General features: G+C 38.1%; 1 protein-coding gene across 3 annotated transcripts in view; it reads left to right on the plus strand.

Annotated features, from left to right (window-relative positions):
- RAB3IP (RAB3A interacting protein) overlaps positions 1 to 20,734 on the plus strand; it is a 69,060-nt gene that overhangs the window by 17,110 nt on the left and 31,216 nt on the right. For all 3 annotated transcript variants that reach the window (NM_001135415.1, NM_001131126.2, XM_054526233.1), the window contains 1 exon segment: positions 377 to 635. In NM_001135415.1, coding sequence (NP_001128887.1) covers positions 377 to 635 — 259 coding nt within the window.

Consider the following 20,734-nt stretch of genomic DNA (forward strand, 5'->3'; position numbering starts at 1 on the left):
AAAGATTTCTTTTCAACTATTTGAAATTAATAAAAACTATACTTGGCTCATTGATACCTTATAAAAACAGGTGGACGGCTTGGTTTTAGCCTGCAGGCTATAGTTTGTTAACCCGTGCTCTTGAGTAGCACTGTCCTGTAGAGCTTTCTGTGTTGATGAAAATGTTCTATTTCTATGCTATCTAATATGAATGATAGGTATTAACCACATGTAGCTATTGAGCACTTGAAATGTGGCTGATATGACTGAGGACATACTATTTATTTAAATATAGAAGCTATCAAATTGGGTAGTACAGTTCTAGAGCTGTGTATTTCAGCCAGTTCTATTGGAGCATATGCTGATATTTTCTGAAAAATGTCTCTCTCCTTTACAGCTTTCATGTTACAGACCCAGCACCTTGTTCTACCTCTGGAGTCACAGCTGGATTAACTAAATTAACCACAAGAAAGGACAACTATAATGCAGAGAGAGAGTTTTTACAGGGTGCTACTATAACAGAGGCTTGCGATGGCAGTGATGATATTTTTGGGTTGAGTACTGATAGTCTGTCTCGTTTACGAAGCCCATCTGTTTTGGAAGTTAGAGAAAAGGGCTATGAACGATTAAAAGAAGAACTCGCAAAAGCTCAGAGGGTAAGAAAGAAGATATTTTATTCTTCCATATATTATATTAGAAATTAGTATTTTTCCATGGGGTGGGGCAACCTACAGAAATGAAATCATGACAGTTGTACATTTATCCGTCACATACGCCCAGCCTCAGCTCCTGTTAGGCAGCATTTAGGAATCCGTGAAATTGGTTGGGTAGTAAAGAAGTTCCTCTGAGACTACTAACTGGAAAAATGTGGCTCTGTTAACTCTTCTGTGCCCCACTGCGTTGCCTGCTCCCTGTCTTGTATTATCTGTAATGCAGATTGAATGGGCTATATTCCACATGCAGGGTTTTTCCTCCTTACTACATGGCTGACTAAATGGTTATTTACTTGAAGTCACTCAGTTTAAGTCATTTTGTTTTGAGGGGTTTAAGCTGAGTTTGAATATTTTCTGTATCTTACCTTGGAGAATTTTCTTGGTAAATTGTTGTGTTTCCCATTTGGTCATCTTTAAAGTTTCTGCTATTTATTTCCAAACTTGTGGCCATATCTTATTCTTTTTCTGAGTCTGCAGTTAAATTTCAGAGGGAAATTTATAGAATGAAATGCATACATTAGAAGACAGGAAAAGTCTCAAATGGACAATCTAAGCTCCCACTTTAAGAATCTGTAAAAAGAAGAGCAAAATAAAACCAGAGCAAGTAGAAGGAAGGAAATAATAAAGAGCAAAAATCAATGAAATTGATAACAGAAAAAATAGAGAAAATGAATGAGACAAAATGTTGGTTCTTTAAGAAGATTAATAAAATTGCAAACCTTTAGCAAGACTGACAAAAAGAAGACAGATTATCAGTAGCAGGAGTGAAATGCAGGATGTCACTGGAGACTAGTATCAAAAGTATAATGGAATGATATGAAAAACTGCATATATAAACCTGACAACCTAGGTGAAATACCAGTTCACATGTAGAAAATTGAGAAGGTAGGGCAAACATTTATAGGTGTAATTTCCAACCTACCATGACATTTCACAAACCTATTCCCACTCCTTCCCTAGCATACTTGTCTCTCATGAGCGTAGTATATTCATTTTTTTAGTCCCCAGTTCCTTCCCAAAGGAAGAGGATATGGTGAGACGTGGTTGCATTTTGTTTCTGTCATCTGGCTCAGACTTTGTTGTCTTAATAGTTAGTATTTTAGTAAAATCACAGATTATATAGAGGTAAAATTTTGAGTATATGTATCCATCTTTGAGAACACATGGTTATTGATCAGAACAGATTACTAATTTCTTAGCTCACTTGAGAATTTCCTTTGAAATCTCTAATATGCTATATTTAGAGATACTGTTGAGATAATTGAAATGATGATGTGTGAACACATATATGTGGTGACTTTTATGAAGAGTATAAGTTAGTATTAATATTTACTTAGATCTCAAGGCTTGAAAAGGACTCTTGAATATAAAAATACTTCCTGAATTGTGACAACTTGTGAATCAAAACTGTGTCAACAGCCATTTTCTTTAGTCTTATTATCTTGAGAGGCCATTTTCTATACTTTTTACTTACTTGGTTAACTGTTTGTGTCTTCCTATTTAATACGAGTTTCTTATAGATAGCGTATAGTTAGGTCTTGTTCTTTTGATCCTTTGTAATTATCTCTGTCTTTTAATTGGTTTTTAGACCATTTACATTTAATGGATAATGGTATAGTTTGGTTTAAATTTACCATCTTACTGTTTGTTTTCTGTTTGTCTCATTTGTTCTTTTTTCCCTTTTGTATCCTTTCTTTTGAATTAATTCTGTATTTTTAAAACAATTTCATCTTCCTGTGGCTTTTATCTTTGTTGTGTTAATTTAGTGATTGCTTTAGGGTTTATAGTAGACATATTTAACTTATCACTCTCTACCTTCTGGTGATATATTACTTTACATCTGGTGTACAAACTTTACAAAAGTATACTTTTATTTTTCCCCTCCCAGTTTTTGTGCAATAATTGTTGTATGTTTCACTTTGTGTGTTTAAACCCCACAAAACACTATTGTTTTGCATTAAACAGTATTATTTTTTAAAGAGACTTAAATAATAACAAAGAATCTTTATATTTCTTTACATAGATAAACATCAGAAATGTTAGCTACATGGGCATCTGTGTGTTCATTCCTTTGGTAGTCATTTCTTCATGTGGATCCAGATTTCCAATTCGTATCATTTTTCCTTTGGCTTGAAGGACATCCTTTTACATTCTTGTGGTGCATGTTTGATGGTGATAAATTCTTTTAGCTTTTGTATGTCTGTGTTCATTTTTGGTTTTCGAAAGATATTTTTGCTGAGTAAAGAATTTAAGATTGATAATTTTTTTTCTTTTGTTACTGTAAAGATGTTGCTTCAGTGTTTTCAAGCATGTACATTGTTTCTCACAAGAAGTCTGCTGTTACCCTTACCTTTGTTCCTCTGTATATTAGGTCTTTTCTCTCTGGCTGCTTATGAGAGTCCTCTCTCACTGGCATAAGCAATGTGATTGTGATTTGCTTTGGTGTAGTTTCTTCAACTTTCTTACGCTTGGGATTTGTTGAGCTTCTTGAAGCTGTAGGTTGTTTTCATAAAATTTGGGAAATTTTGGCCTTTGTATCTTCAAAAAGTTTTCCATTCTTCCTCTCTCTCTCCTTTCCTCTGGATTCTTATTACATGTACATTAGACTGCTTAAACTTATCTCACAGCTTGCTGGTGTTATAGTCTTTCATTTAAAAATCTTCTTTTCCTCTCTGTGTTTCATTGTGGGTAGTTTCTATTGCTATGTCTTCAAAGTCACTACTCTTTTCTTCTGAAATATCTAATCTGTTAATCCCATACAGTATGTTTTTAAACTAGACATTGTAGTTTTCATCTCTGAAAGTTTGATTTGGATCTTTTTTATACTTTGCTTGCTCTGCTTAATATGTTGGGATGCAGTTTAATAAATGTTTGTTTCTAATAACTATTTCATCTCTTCAGATAATAAGCTGGGGCAGATCTGGGGTGCACATTTTGTTTTTCATTTCTGGGGGATCACTGACTTTTATTGCCTAATATCAAATGCTTCAAATTGTTGATCCATATATTTTTTCAGAGCTTTAATTGTGTCAGATGGGTGGTAAATCTAATCCCTGTTCCTCTATCTTAATTGAAAGTGAAAGTTCTACTTACTCATTTATATTACTTCATTGTCTACCCCATTCAAGTAATCCACATAGAAAAACCTGCATTTATACACACATGCTTCAATAATTCTGAGATTCATGAGGATAAGGATTGCATATGTTTTTGCTCATGATTATATCTTGAGCATATAATGGGTTTTCAATTAATTTTGTTGATTAAATGAATATATACATGTATATGCAGTTATACAAGTGTTTGTATACACACATGTCTGATATATTAGGGTGATGCTTATAAGTAACCCCCAAATTTTCGTGACTTCACCTAATGGAAATTCATTTTTATTCATTTAACACTCTGAAGTAGATGTTCATAGTTGGTAGGCAGTTCTCTGTGAAATAATTCAGAGATCTGTTTCTCTTCTGTTTGGGGCCTTTGTAATTTCTTAGGGTTTTATTGTTATTTGTATCTAACCAATGAGACAAAAGGGAAAGACAGCTTACAGAAGGTACAGCTTCTTCTAAAAAACCTTGGCTTAGATATGATACACATCACTTTTGCTCACATTCTATTGGTGTGAACCTCTTTCATGCCAATACCTAGATGTATGGTGGGCTGGGTAATGTAATCCCTGGGTGGACAACCACTTCCAGCAACAAATCCATACTGTGTGTGTAGGGGGACCAATCATGTGGTCACTAATTTTCAGGTGCAGGGATGCCAGATATTATGATGTAGTCATTTAGCTGTTTGGCCTTCCATAGGCTATTGCTGAAGAGCAGCTTTTAGTGGAATTCTCAGGAGGAAGTTGGGCTTTAGTGCATTCTTATTAAGTATAGATCCTTGCACTCTATTCCAGGTCTGCTGAAATCAAATTATTGTGTTGAGGTTTGGGAATATGCATTTTCATCAAACTTGTTGATTCTTACATTCACTAAAAGGTGAAATCTGCTGTAAGAGGTTATTTTCAACTTTTATTTTTCTTAAAAGAAAATGAGCTGGGCGCAGTGGCTCACGCCTGTAGTCCCAGCACTTTGGGAGGCTGAGGCGGGCAGATCACCAGGACAGGAGATCGAGACCATCCTGGCTAACACAATGAAACCGCTTCTCTACTAAAAATACAAAAAATTAGCCGGGCATGGTGGCAGACGCCTGTAGTCCCAGCTGCTTGGGAGGCTGAGGCAGGAGAATGGCGTGAACCCAGGAGGTGGAGCTTGCAGTGAGCAGAGATTGTGCCACTGCACTCCAGCCTAGGCGACAGAGGGAGACTCCGTCTCAAAAAAAAAAAAAGAAAAGAAAATGAAATGACTTAGAAAATAAAGCCCGGTAGGATAGCTTGCAAAGAGAGTCATTGAAAAACACATACTTGCACTAACCCTATTCAGTATTGGTTCTACTAACTGTAGCCAAAGACATTTGTAAACATTAACAAATATTTCTTTTTTATGAGATAAAACTATAAATTTTATTTTGCTTCTCAACATAAGCTCCGTCAAGTTGAAGACACTTTTATAAGGGATGATACCAGCCATTTAGTTCATCCTTAAAGAACTGAGGGTGCTGGGAATTTAACCATGTCAATGCAGTCTTTTTTACATTATTAGCTGAAGAAAAATTGATGTTTAAAAATTTTTTTTTTAAGATTGTGAACAAAGAATTCCGAAGGAGCCGAATAAGGATTGCAAGGTGTATGCCTAATGATTTTTCATGGAAACTCTCACAAAATTGCTCTTGATGAGAGGAATGAGCAGGAACATTGTTGTGGTGGAGAATGACTCTGGTGAAGCTCTCTTGGGCATCTTTCTGCTAAAACTTTGACTTTCTCAAAACACTCTGATAGTAAGCAGATGTTACCATTCTTTGGCTCTTCAGAAAATCAACCAGCAAAATGCCTTGAGCATGTAAAAAATTGTTGCCATGACCGTTGCTCTTGATCAGTCCACTTTTACTTTGACTGGACCGCTTCCACCTCTTGGTAGCCATTGCTTTGATTGTACTTTGTCTTCAGCATCATACAGGACAAGTTATGTTTCATCTCCTATTACAATTCTTTGAAAATGCTTCAGGATCTTGATCTCACTTGTTAAAATTTTTTTTTCTTCAACTTTTATTTTAAATTTAGGGGGTATATGTGCAGGTTTATTACCTGGATATATTGTGTAGTTCTGTGGTTTAGGATATGAATAATCCTGTCACCCTGGTACTGAGTGTAGTACCCAATTGTTAGTTTTTCAGCCCTTGTTCCCCTCCCCTGTCTAGTAGTCCTCAGTTTCTATTTTTCCCATCTTTAGGTCCGTGAGTACCCAATGTTTAGCTCCCACTTATAAGTGAAAAAAATGCAATACTTGGTGTTCTGTTGCTATGTTAATTTGCTTAGGATAATAGCCTCCAGCTGCATCCATGTTGCTGCAAAGGAATTTATTTTGTTCTTTTTTAATGGCTGTATAATATTCCTTGGTGTATATGCACTACATTTTCTTTATCTGATCCACTGTTGATGAGCATCTAGGTTGATTCCATGTCTTTGCTATTGTGCATAGTGCTGGGATGAACATGTGAGTGCATGTGTCTTTTTGGGAGAACAGTTTGTTTTCTTTTGGATATATACCCAGTAATGGGATTGCTGGGTTGAGTGGTGGTAATTCTTTCCCAAGGCTGATGTCCAGAATGGTGTTTCCTAGGTTTTTTTCTAGGATTCTTATGGCTTAAGGTCTTAAATTGAAATCTTTAATGTATCTTGAGTTAATTTTTGTATATGGTGAAGGGGGATGGGTATTCCAGTTTCATTCTTCTGCATATGCCTAGCCAGCTATCCTAGCACCATTTATTGAATAAGGAGTCATTTCCTCATTGCTTATTTTTGTTCATTTTTGTCAAAGATCAGATGGCTGTAGGTCCAGGGCTTTATTTCTGGGTTCTGTATTTTGTTCCATTGGTCTATGTGTCTGTTTTTGTACCAACACCATGCTGTTTTGGTTACTGTAACCTTATAAAATAGATTGAAGTCAAGTAATATGGTACCTCTGACTTCTTTTTTCAAAGGATTGCTTTGGCCATTCAGGCCCTTCTGTGGTTCCATATGAGTTTTTAAATACTTTTTTTTTTTTTTAGTTCTGTGAAAAACGACATTGGTAGTTTGATAGGAATAGCGTTGAATCTATAGATTGCTTTGGGCAGTATGGCCATTTTAACAATGTTGATTCTTCCAGTCCATGAGCATGAAATATTTTTTAAATTTCTTTGTGTTATTTATGATTTAACAGTATTTTATAGTTCTCTTTGTAGAGATCTTTCACCCCCTTGGTTGGATGTATTCCTAGGTATTTGTGTGTGTGTGTGGTTATTGTAAATGAGATTGTGTTCTTGATTTGCTCTCACCTTGAATGTTATTAGTGTATACAAATGCTGCTGAATTTTGTACATCGACTTTGTATCTGGAAACTTTACTGGAGTCATTTGTCAGTTCCAGGAGCCTTTTGGCAGAGTCTTTACAGTTCTTTAGGTATAAAATCATATAGTCTGTAGGAGAGGTAATTTGACTTTTTCTTTTCATGTTTGGTTGCCTTTTACTTTTTTCTCTTGCTGGGTTCCTTTAGCTAACACTTCCAGTACTATGTTGAATAGGAATGGTGAGAGTGGGCATTGTTGTCTTGTTCCAGTTCTCGGGGAAGCCTTCCAATTTTTGTCCATTCAGTATGATGTTGGCTGTGGGTTTGTCATAGATGGCTCTTATTATTTTGAGGTACATTTCTTTGATGCCTAATTTCTTTAGGGTTTTTATCGTGAAAGGATGTTGGATCTTACTGAAAGCTTTTTCCACCTCTGTTGAGATGATCGTATGGCTTTTGTTTTTAATTCTGTTTATGTTGTGAATCACATTTATTGACTTGTGTATATTGAACCAGCCTTGCATCCCAGGAATAAAGCCTACTTGATCGTAATGAATTAACTTTTTGATGTGCTGTTGGAATCAGTTTGGTAGTATTTTGTTGAGGATTTTTGAATCTGTGTTCACCAGGGATATTGGCCTGTGTACTTAAGTGTGACCAGGAGGTCTGCCTGAGCATGGAGCGGAGAGGACCCACCTGTACCAAAGCCTCTGCACAGGAGGAGTGAGGCAACTCAGGCTGCTGAACCAAGCATGCAGGTGCTTTTGAATGCCTGGAGATCTGCCTGGGCATGTGGCAGAGAGGATCTCTAATTTTTGTGGTAGCAGATATCATTCTTTTGTTTCTATGTTTAGAACTCTCTTAAGGGTATCTTGTAAGGCTAGTCTAGTGGTAATGAATTCCCTTAACAGTTGCTTGTCTGGAAAATATTTTATTTCTCCTTTGCTTATGAAGCTTAGTTTGACAGGATATGAAATTCTTGGTTAGAATTTCTTTTCTTTCAGAATGCTGGAAATAGGTCCCCAATCTATCCTGGCTTGTCAGGTTTCTGCTGAGAAGTCCAAAGCCTGGTATGGCTCCATTTGTATGTGATTATGTAATCTAACCTTTTTCTCTGTCTTTAAGTATTTTTGTTTGTTTTGTTTTGTTTTGCATTGACCTTGGACAATCTGGAGACTATGTGCTGTGATGATTTTCATTTTGGATAGTGTCTTGCAGTTCTCTAGATTTTTTGTATCTGGATGTTTACCTTTCTAGCAAGGTTAGGGAAATTTTCTTGAATTATTCCCTCAAATATGTTTTCCAGGTTGTTTACTTTTTTCTTCATCTTAGGAATGCCAATAATTCATAAGTTTGTTTCTTTTATGTAATCCCATATTTCTCAGTGACTTTGTTCATTTTTTAAAATTCTTTTCTCTTTATTTTTGTTTGACCAGGTTAATTCCAAAGGCCATTTTTCAAGCCCTGAAATTCTTTTTTTCTGTTCGGTCCCATCTGTTGCTAAAGCTTTCAATTTATTTTCAAATTCCTTACGTCGGTTTTTCAGTTCCAGAAGCTCTGATTTCTTTTTTTTTTTTTTTTTTTTTTTTAGACAGTTTCACTCTTGTCACCCAGGCTGGAGTGCAATGGCACCATCTCGGCTCACTGCAACTTCTGCTTCCCAGGTTCAAGTGATTCTCCTGCCTCGGCCTCCCGAAGTAGCTGGGATTACAGGTGCCCGCCACCACGCTCAGCTTTTTTTTTTTTTTTGTATTTTCAGTTGAAACGGGGTTTCACCATGTTGGCCAGGCTGGTCTTGAACTCCTGACCTCAGGTGATCCACCCGCCTCGGCCTCCCAAAGTGCTAGGATTACAGGCGTGAGCCACCACGCCCGGCCCAGAAGCTCTGATTTCTTTTGAATATGTTTACTTCTTTTATTTCCTGAATTGCTTTAGAAGTTTCTTCTATGTTGATTGTCATCTCTGTCTTGGATCTCATTGATCTTCCTTGCAATTCATGTTTTGAATTCTTCATCTGTCATTTCTGAGTTTACATTTTAGTTAAGAACTGTTGCTAGAGAGCTAGTGCTATCCCTTGGTGGTGTTACTACTTTAGATTTTTCATCATGCCAGAATTCTTTCATGGGGTTTCTCCTCATCTGGAGATGATTGCACTTCTAATTTTTGTAATTATTTTCATGTGAGTAGGATTTTTTTTCTTTCCCTATAATTGTTTTTTTCTTTTCCTTTCTTTTCCTCCCTATTGGGGTGTGACTGTAGAGAATGCTGGGTAGGGTTTTTCGGTTTTGCTTCTATAGTTCTGTGCACTTCTTTCAGCAGGTTTTATATTGGGCTGTGCATTTGACTTAAAAGCCAGTAGACTGTGCTTATCGATAAGAGTCAGCTGTAGCCAATGCTGCTGGGTATATACTTGTTTAATGGTAGAAACTCTCTGTTGCCTCAGGCAGTGGTCTGAGCTCCCTGCTCAGCTCCAGGGGGATGGGGCCATGATTGGTGAGAAGGACTGGGCAAATCTGCCAAAGGTTCGCTCATGGCAAGCACAAATACCAGTGCTGACGGTGAATCCAGTGGGCGGCCACCAAGTACCCAGAAGTGTGCCTATGCATGGAGCTGGGAATCCTCTTCAGCCCTAAGTTCTCTGCATGGGAGTCGGAGTGGCCTAAATTCTTGATCTAAGAGAGTTGGTGCTTCAGGTGCCTGGAGGTCTGCCTGGGCATGGAGCAGAGAGGACCCCCTATACCAAGGCCTCTGCACAGGAGGAGTGAGGCAACTCAGGCTGCCAAACCAAGCATGCAGGTGCTTTGAATGCCTGGAGATCTGCCTGGGCATGTGACAGAGAGAACCTGCCTGCCCCAGGATCTCTGCACAGGAAGGGTGGGGTGGCTCAGACTGCTGATTCAGGTGAGTGGGATCTCTGAACACCTGGAGATCTGCCTCAGTGTGAAGTGGAGAAGACCCCCTTTCACCAAGATTCTGCGCAAGAGGGGTGAGGTTACTCGTGCTCCTGAACCAGACGAGCAGGTGCTTTGAATGCCTGGAGATCTGCTTGGGCATTTAACAGAAAGGGAACCCCTTCACCAGGATATCTGCACAGGAAGGGTGGTGGGGCAGCTCAAGCTGCTGATCCAGGCAAGCTGGTTCCCTGAATGTCTGCAGATCTGCTTGGGTGCGTAGTGGAGAGGACCTCACTGTACCATGATCTGCATCCAGGAAGGATGGTGCCAGCTCAGGCTGCTGAACCAGATGCTCAGGCACTCTGAATGCCTGGAGATCTGCCTGGCATGGACCAGAGAGGGTCTTGCTGTACCACAATCTATGTCCAGGAAAGGGTGGGGCGGTTCAGGCTACTGATTCAGGTGAGCAGGTGCTCCAAATACCTGGAGATCTGCCTGGATATGGAGTGGAGAGGGCTCTGCTGCACCACAATCTATGTCCATGACGGGTGAGGTGGTGCAGGCTGCTGGTCAAGAAAAGTGGGTGCTCCAAATGCTTGGAGATCTTCCTGGGAATGGAGCAGAGAAGGCCCTGCTATGCTACAGTGTATGCCCAGGAAAGGTGGGGCTGCTCAGGCTGCTGGTCCAGGCAGGCGGGTGCTCTGAATGCCTGGATTTCTCCCTGGGGTGGAGTGAGAGGACTCCACTGCACCGTGACCTCGGGAACAGGCTGGCACCCAGCAGTGTCTCACGCGGATCAGTTCACGTTGCCAAACTGGCCCTGGCTGCAAGCCTTGCTGCCCAGGAGAAACTGCTGTGGTAATAGTTCTCCTCCTGCCCCAACCCTGTGACAGGGAAGAGCACAATTCCAGTGCCTACTACTGCGGTACTTTCCACAGTTCTGCTTGTGGAGGCCCTGACCTCACTCTAAAACAGGTGCTCCAGTCTCTGTCCTAAGACTAAAATGCATGAATGGCCATGCTGCCAGGTTGTCAAAGAATGGCTAACTTTGTATGTGCCCTGATAGGGTTTGGCTGTGTCCCCACCCAAATCTCATCTTGAATTCCCACGTGTTGTGGGAGGGACCCTGTGGGAGGTAATTGAATCATGGAGGCAGGTCTTTCCTGGGCTGTTCTCCTGATACTGAATAAGTATCACGAGATCTGATGGTTTTATAGGGGGTAGTTTCCCTGCACAATCTCTCTTCTGTTGTCTGCCACCATGTTAGATGTGTATTTCACCTTCTGCCATGATTGTAAGTCTCCTCAGCAATGTGGAACTGTAAGTCCATTAAACCTCTTTCTTTTGTAAATTGCCCAGTCTTGGGTATGTCTTTATCAGCAGCATGAAAACGGATTAATACATGCCCAGATTAAAAATGGCATTCTGCTCTTGGTCCTGGATTTGGGAACATGTCTGCAGCTTTTCCCAGTGTCTTTCCTTCATAGCATCTCCAAGCCTCTCTCCAAGTTAACTCCAGGGATTGGGAGAAACAAAGTGCTCTCCTTCAGCCAGGATAGGGAACCCTGGTGGACAGGTGAATCACAGAGGGAAGTTCTCTGCCTCTCTCACCTACTGGGACTTCACTCACTTTTATCAGCCAGACACTATCATGGGGGCTGTTTGTCAGCATTCTCCTCCCTGGGGTCTGGGATGTCTTTTGTGATTCTGGTGGATTGCTGTTTTCCTTTTATGCCTTATCTTGTGACTTCCAAGTGGCCGAGGCATGCCCAAATCCTCTAATCCACCATCTTGGGGAAGCAGAAAACCAGAAACAAATATTTATTGAATAACCAAAGTACTCAACAGCATTACACTAGGTTGTGTAGGGGGCAAAAATAATATAGATATGTCTCTCTTTAAGAAGTTTACTAGTTGGGGAGAAGTAGCATGTGTTTTATGGTGATGTTTCATTGATTCTGAGTTGTACATTTTTTTCAATTAACATTTCTGAAATCAGTAAAAGTCTTAAAATTGCAGTCAGCTAGATATTAATCATGACATTTATCATTGCCTTCTTGTGTGTGAACTTGTCATAGCTGTGTTATACATTTAATTGAGTTATGTGAATTGGGTTCCATATTTGTGATCTTAATTACCGAGTTAAATATCTTCAAAAGGATCTCACTGTGATATGACATCAAAACAGAAAGGCACAAAAAAGCACAGTTACATATGATAAAAGTCTATGTCTTCATCAGTTTAAGAGAGTCTTCCTATAAGTTTAAAATAAAAATTCCAGTTGGAAAAACGAACATTATAGATTCATTAATAACATATTTTTAATGTCTCAAATGTTTTTCTAAAAAATGATGAAGTCTTGGATTTGATGAAATACACTTGATTATAGAGTTGTAAATATACTCATCCCTTGGTATCCACTGGGGGTTTTGTTCCAGTCCTCCAAATCCACCCCCCCACCCTGCTGGGGATACCAAAATTGATAGATCCTCAATTGCATAGTGTTTGCATATAACCTATGCACATTCTTCTGTATACTTTAAATCATCTCTACATTACTTATAATACCTAATATAAATGCTGTGTAAATAGTTGTTATACTGTATTGTCTTATACAAATTTGTATTTTTATTGTTTTTTCTCAAGATTTTGATCTGTGGTTTGGTGAATATGCAGATGTGGAACCTGCAGATGCAGAACCTGTATACATAGAGGGCCAACTGTATCTCTCAAATTTCATGTCTCCAGTATTACCACTCTGAATCCATATCTCTTGCTTGAAATATTGCAGTGATTAGTTTTGTCTCTTTCCAGTCTTTTTTTTAACCTAGCCATAATGTCCAAGTTACCATTTAAAAAAAAGTTTGATTTTTAACTGACAGGTAGTAATAGTATATATTTATGCAACACAGTGTGGTGTATATGTATTTACACATACACACACATACATATATACACACACACATTGTACAATGATCAAATCAGACTAATTAGCATTGCCATCACCTCAAATATTTATTGTTTCTTTGGGATGAGACATTAAAAATCTCTTCTAGCTATTTTGCAATATATAATAGATTATTAACTATTGACCCTGCTGTGCAATAGAACACCAGAACTTATTTCTCCCGTTTAAACTAAATTTTTTCTGTTTACCAACCTCTCCTCATTCTACTCCTCCCTATTCTTCCCAGCTTTTGATAACCGCTATTCTCTGCTCTACTTCTATGAGATCAGTTTTTTTAGATTCCACATATGAGTGAGATCATGCAATATCTGTCCTTCTGTACTTGGTTTATTTCACTTAACATAATGTCCTCTAGGCTTACCCATATTATGACAAATGGCAGGATTTCATTCTTGTTTATGGCTGAGTAGTATTTCATTTTGTATATATACTGCATTTAAAATAATCCAGCAGGGTGTGGTGGCTTATGCCTGTAATCCCAGCACTTTGGAAGGCCAAAGTGGGAGGATCGCTTGACCACAGGCATTCAAGACCAGCCTAGGCAACATAGCGAGATGCCATTTCTGCAAAAAATAAATTAACCAGACATGGTGGTGCATGCCTGTATTCCCAGCTACTTGGAAAGCTGAGGTGGGAGGATTGCTTGAGCTTCTGTGGTTGAGGCTGCAGTGAGCTGTGATCATGTCACTGCACTCCAGCCTGGGTGACAGAGTGAGACCCTGTCTCCAAAAAAAAAAAAAAAAAAAAAAATTCACTGATGAACACTTAGGTTGAGTCCATGTCTTAGCTATTGAGAATAGTGCATGGTAAACTTGGGAGTGCAGCTGTCTCTTTGACATACTGATTTTTCTGTGAATTTTATTCCCAGTAGTGGAATTGCTGGATATTCTATTTTTAATTTTTGGGGGAACCTCCATACTGTTGTCTGTAATGGCTGTACTAATTTATATTACCACCAACACTGTATGAAAGATTCCCTTTCTCCACATCCTCCTCAGTGTTTGTTATTTTTCATCATTTTGATGATAGCCATTCTAAGTGGGTTGAGATGATACCTCATGGTGGTTTTGATTTGCATTCCCTTAATTATTAATGATGCTGAGCATTTTTTCATATACCCGTTGGCCATTTGTATGTCTTCTTTTGAGAAATGTTTATTCAGGTCTTTTGCCCATTTTAAAATTATGTTATTTGTATTTTTGCCATTGAGTTGTTTCCATTTCTGGGAGTGAGTGAGTGCTGAATTTCCTTACTGTTGTTGTATGACAGTCTATCCTTTTATGTCTATTAATATTTGCTCCAATGTAAGGTGCATATATATTTACAATTAATATATCCTCTTTATTGGCCCCCTTATCATTACATAATACTCTTGTTTCTTACAATTTTTGGCTTAAAATCTGTTTTATCTAATATAAGTATAGGTAGCTACTCCTGCTTTCTTTTGTTTTTCTATTTGCATTGAATGTTTTCCCTTTCAGTCTCTGTATGTCCTTAGAGAGGATTTGAGTCTCTTGTAGGCAGCATGGAGTTGGGTCTTGTTTTTTAAATTCATTCAGTCACTCTGTCTCTTATTGGAGATTTTAATCCATTTACATTCAAGATAATTATTAGTAAGTAAAGACATACTACTGCCATTTTGGTACTTCTTTTATAGTTGTTTTGTAGATCCTTCCTTCCTCTCTGTCTTCCTTTGTGGTTAAGTGATTTTCTCTAGTAATATATTTTGACACCTTGCCTTTTACTTTTAGTGTATCTATTGTAGGATTTTGCTTTGTGGTTACCATGAGGCTTACAAAAAACATAACCAGTTATTTTAAACTGCTAACAACTTAATTTTGATCTCAAAGAAAAGAAAGAAAACGTACACTTTAACTCCATTCTTTTCCCACATTTTGAATTTTTGATGTTACAATTTATATCTTTGTATATTGTCTATCTCTTAACAAAGTATTATAGTTCTTATTTTTAATAGTTTTGCCTTTTAGTCTTAATACTAAAGATAGGAGTGGTTAATATACCACTATTACAATATTAGAGTATTCTGAATTTGTCTGTTTACTGACTTGTGCCAGTGATTTTTATACCTTCAGAAGTTTCTTTGTTACATGTTAGCATTCTTTTCTTTCAGATTGAAGAAATCCCTTTAGCATTTCTTGTAAGACAATTCTGATGGTATTGAATTCCTTCAGCTTTTGTTTTTCTGGGAAACTTTTAATCTTCATTTCTGAAAGATGGCTTTGCTGGGTACAGTATTCTTGGTGTTTTTGTTTGTGTTTTCCTTCAGCTTTCTGAATATATTCTCCTACAGCTTTCTGAATATATTCTCCTACTTCCTCCTGATCTGCAAGGTTCTTGCTGACAAGTTTGCTGCCAGGCATATTGGAATTCTTTGGTATGTTAACTTGCTTCTTTTCTCTTGCTGCTTTCAGAATCCCCTCCTTGTCTTCGGTATTTGAGAGCTTGATTATAATATGCCTTGGGGTAGTATTATTTAGGTTGAATATGATTAGTGACCTTTGACTTTCCTTTATCTGGATTTTATTTTTCTCCAGGTTTTGAAAATGTTCTGTTATTATTTTTTTGGATACGCCTTCTACCCATTTGTCTTTCTTTATTTCCTCTTGAACTCCAATTACGCGAACATTTTCTCTTTTGATGCTATCCCATAGATCTTGTAAGCTTTCTTCATTCCTCTTTAGTCTTTTTTTTTCTTCTGTGCCTGTATGTTTTTCACTTATCCTGCCTTTAAGCTCATTCATTGTTTCTTCCGCTTGGTTAATTCTGTTGTTGAAGCTCTCTATTGCATTTTTCACTGCTTTCACTGCACATTCTAGCTAGGGAACTTTTTTTTTTTTTCAGCATCTCTGTTAAATTTTTCTGATAAATTTCTGAATTGTTTATCTGTATTTTCTTGAAGTTCACTGATGATCCTTAACACAGCTAGTTTGATTTTTATTCTGACAGATCACACATCTCCATCTTTTTAGGGTCTGTTATTGGTACCTTATTTTGTTTCTTTGGTGAGGTCATAATTCCCTGATTGTTCTTAATGCTTGTGGATGTACATTGATGTCTGCTTATTAATGAATTAGTTATTTATTCAAGTCTTTGCAGTGTGACTTTGTGCCCATCCTTCTTCAGTGGGCCTATCTAGAGATCTAAGACTGGCTGTTGTCAAGCCTGTGACTGCTGCAGCCATTTCAGCGGTAGAGGGCGCCTTAAGCCCATTTTTACCACGAGTCTAACGAGGGCTTCCAGGATGACATGGTGCTCCAGCCAGGATATACCTGATGATGACTCAAGGTAGGGGTACCCTGATTGTGAGGGAGTTGGCCAACGACCCGAACCTGGAAGCCTGTCCCATTTGCTTAGACAGATGCATGTTTCCCCGCAATTCCCTGCACAGATGGGATAGTTCCTCAACTGTAGCAAAAGGAACTGGAGCTGAGACTGGGACCCCTTACACTCTGCTGTAGGATGGAGGCTGGTGAGCTTGCCCCAGTGGCCCACATCCATGCTTCCCAGTAATTTCCTGCATGGATGGGACAGTTTACCAACTGCAGGGAGAGAGGCTGGAGCCGAGTCTGGGCCCCTTCACTGCTGTGGGACAGAGGCTGGCAAACCCACCAGGGTAGCCCAGGCAGGCAAGCTTCCCCTAGAAGCTCCCTGCACAGGTGGGGCATTTCCCTGACTGTAGTGAGAGAGGCTAGAGTGGAGAGTGGGATCCTTTAGGACCTGCTTTGGGACAAAGGCTGACAGGTCCTTCAAGGAGGCTCAGACAGACAAATCATTCCTGGGTTGTGGGATATGGGTAAATCTTCTTCTGGGTCCTTGTGCAAGCAGTAATAAACTGGGCCCATGGCTGGGTGGCAGAAGGGTTGGAGCCAATTTACAGGGTAACTTTCAGGTCTGCTGCCAAGACCAATGTCAGTGGGCAGATGAAGCTTGCTGCCTAGGCATTAGTGTGCTTGATTCCTCCTAAATCTTTTTTTTTTTTTAATTAGTATTTTGGAAGGTTTGATTTTTGTTTTGTTATTTTTAATCAAATACATTTATATATCTTAAAAATTCTTTATATACTACCTTTGTTTCCTGCCATAAACGATACTAAACGGTTTCTTCCCTTTTCCTGTATCATTTAATTTTAGTTACAAGTATTATCTTAATGCCAATCACTATGTTCATAAATGTACTTGGGTTTATCCTAGTTGATTTGAGAGCTTCAAGTTGTAACTCTTTTTCCAAGTAATACTTAAGAAGTTAGTACACTTAGTTTCACCTTTCTTGTAATTTTTTTGGTTTTTAAAAATAATATGTGTTATTTTTACATCCCTTTAGCTTACATCATTTTTATACCCTTTTGTCAGCTTTATCTCCATTTTTACAAAATTGACACTATTTTTTAGAGCAGTTTTAGGTTCACAGCAAAATCAAAAGTACAGAGTCCCCATGTACTTGTTGTCCCCACACACGCACAGCATCCCCCCCATTAGCATCCCCTACCAGAGTGGTACATTTCTTAAAATTAATACACCTCCATTGACACATTGTCTCCCAAAGTTCATAGTTTACATTAGGGTTTACTCTTGGTGTTGTACATGCTGTGGATTTTGACGAATGTATAATGACATGTGTCTACCATGACAGTATCTTACAGAATAGTTTCACTGACCTAAAAATCCTCTGTGCTCTGCCTCCTCATCCCTTTCTCCCCAAAAACCCTGGCAACCACTGATCTTTTTAACATCTCTGTAGTCTTACCTTTTCCAGATTGTCATAGAGTGGAATCAGATAGTGTGTAGCCTTTTCAGATTGGCTTCTTTCACTTAGTAATGTGCATTTAATCTTCTTTTATGTCTTTTCATGGCTTAGTTCATTTTCTTTTAGCACAAAATGATATTTCACTGTCTGGATGTACCACAGTTTATTCATTCACCTAGTAAAGGCCATCTGCTGCTTCTAAGTTTGGGCAATTATGAGTGAATAAAGCTGCTGTAAATGTGTGTTTGCAGGTTTTTGTGTGGACATGTTTTTGACTAATTTAGGCAAATAGCGACAAGTGTGATTGCTGGATCCCATGGTAAGAGTATGGTTAGCTTTGTAAGAAATTGCCAAACTATCTTCCAAAGTAGCTTTCCCATTTTGCATTGTCACTAGCAATAAATTAGAGTTCCTATTCGTTCACATTCTCTTTAGTATTTGATATTACCAGTTTTGATCCCCCTTTGGGGGGTTTAAAAAACTATATTACCACCACAGTTATAACACCACTAACTTGTGTTCTGAGTTTTGGCCATTCTAGTAGGTATGCAGGGTATCTCATTTTTTTTTGTTGTGTTTTTTCTTTTTGAGATCGAGTCTTGCTCTGTCGCCCAGGCTGGAGCGCAGTGGCGCGATCTCGGCTCACTGCAATCTCCGCCTCCCGGGTTCAAGCGATTCTCCTGCCTCAGCCTTCTGAGTGGCTGGGATTATAGGCACGCGCCACCATGCGTGGCTAATTTTTGTATTTGTAGTAGAGACGCGATTTCACCATGTTGGTCAAGCTGGTCTCGAACTCCTGACTTCGCGATCCGCCCGCCTCAGCCTCCCAAAGTGCTGGGATTACAGGCATGAGCCACTGCACCCAGCCATCTCATTGTTTTAATTTGTGGTTCCTTAATAAGATATGATGTTGGTCATCATTTCACATGCTTATTTGTCATCTGTGTATCTGTCTTCTCTGGTGAAGTGTCTGTTTTGGTCATTTGCCCAGTTTTTAATTGGGTTGTTCTTTTTTCACTGTTGGATTTTAAATATTCTTTGTATATTTTGGATAACAGTAGTTTATCACAGGGGTCATTCACAAATATTTTCTTCCCAATTTGTGTCTTGTCTTCTCATTCTCCTGATATTCCCATCTTTTAGTTTTAGTTCTAAAGTTAGATGTATTTTCTTCTTACCCCAGTCCATCATGTTACAGCTTCTCCAGTTTTTGTTTTGTTTTGTTTTTTTGTTTTTTTAATCTGAAACATTCTCTGGTCCACTCAGGCAAGCTCATAGGAGAGATATTTTCTAAGGTCTACAGGTTTATGACTTTGTGGTCGTACACTTGAAGGACACTTTGGATGGATATAAAATACTCAGCTCACATTTTTTCCTTTGAGTATCTTAAAAATGTTACTTCATTGTTTTCTAACATAAATGTTGCTGTTGAAATTCTGTACCAGTCTGATTTTCTTTCCCTTATAGGTGACTTGGCTTTGTATTTAACTTTATTATTGTGATAACTTTACATATTTTTGTTTCCCATGTTTAAATGATCTGGATTTCCCTGGACCATTAGGAAGAGATTCCTATGAAAGAATAAATCAGGATAGCTTTATCAGTTTACATTTGAAGGTCTTTCTCCTCTGTTGTTTTTGGAGTGTGTGTGTAACCCCTTTTGTCTCTTAGGTAATCCTTGGTCAAAAAGGTTTTTCTTTTCTAGCTCACTGTTTCTGAGAGCTTTACATGCTTAGCATCCCATCATAGTATATTTATTTTCTCTCCTAGTATTTTCTGTAGCAACTGTTTCCTTTGGAACTTTGCCACTCCCTTCCCTCTTTATATCTGATCCTTCCTTCTCCCTGTCTTCATTGCCCTGCAGTTTTGTTTGAGACTTCAGAGTTTTTTTCCCCTTAGGGTGAGACTCCGGTCCTTCTGGTGAGGGCTCTTTGTTACGTACTCCTCTAAGATGCTTGAGGGTTTAGAGCTTCATAGCACTCTTTGCTGCCTGTAGGACTGACTATACAGGTTTTTGCAGTCACCTGCAAGTTGGAGCCTGTGAAAACCTTTTCCTTTCTCTCCATTTATTCTTAGATTTGCTCTCTGAGTTTTCTCCAAAGATAGAGTCCTGTGCTTGTAGAGTATTTCTTAGTGATTTCTTAGTGATTTTTTGCTTTGTAGGGTACCTCTGTTGTAGCTTTAATTTCCTGCTGCTTTTGTACATCTGGTGATCATGCATTGTGAGCAGTTTATCCACATTCTCTTAATATTCTGAGAATTATGGAGATTCTCTTTTACTTAGTTTCATTGGGATCTTCTCATATTCCTGTTGGTATATCTGGTTTTTAGGAATTACCTTTGGGGGATTAAAAGACTATACTGCCACCACAATTATAACACCAGTAACTCATTATTTTATTAGTTTAATTGTGACTAATATGTAAGGAGCTTAGATTTTTCCCCCCTATGTTTGAAAGGTTAGTTTAGGGCTACTTAAGCATACAAAATTGCATATGCTTAGTATCTGAATAAAGGAATTTTAAAACACCTATATGTGACCTGGTGAGGAGTTGAATATAAATGTAGAATGTGATTGTTGGTAACATTTTTCTTGATTTTAAATGCAAATATGCATCATTTATATCTGGTTACATTGTTTAATGGATATAGTCTCCTAATAGATATTTTAGATTAGTTGCAGTATGGTACATGAAGTTACCTATAAGTAAATAGCTTTTAAAGTAAACATGAAAAAAAGTGAATTTTTATTGAAATATGCATAATTAAATTCCTTAATTGATGGAAATAAATATGTATAGCAAAAAGTTAAAGGAAAAAAAGAATTAAGTCATTTTATTTTCACCTGTAATATATTATATATATTTTATATATATAATATATATTTTTAATTTTTGGATATTTTATGAAAGAAATGTGAAAATTTAATTTGTTAGTTGGGATTTTCTGTAATTTTGGACTGCCTGATTGTCTTCCACA

Source organism: Pongo abelii, chromosome 10, assembly GCF_028885655.2.
Source record: "Pongo abelii isolate AG06213 chromosome 10, NHGRI_mPonAbe1-v2.0_pri, whole genome shotgun sequence".
Classification (NCBI taxonomy): Eukaryota; Metazoa; Chordata; class Mammalia; order Primates; family Hominidae; genus Pongo; species Pongo abelii.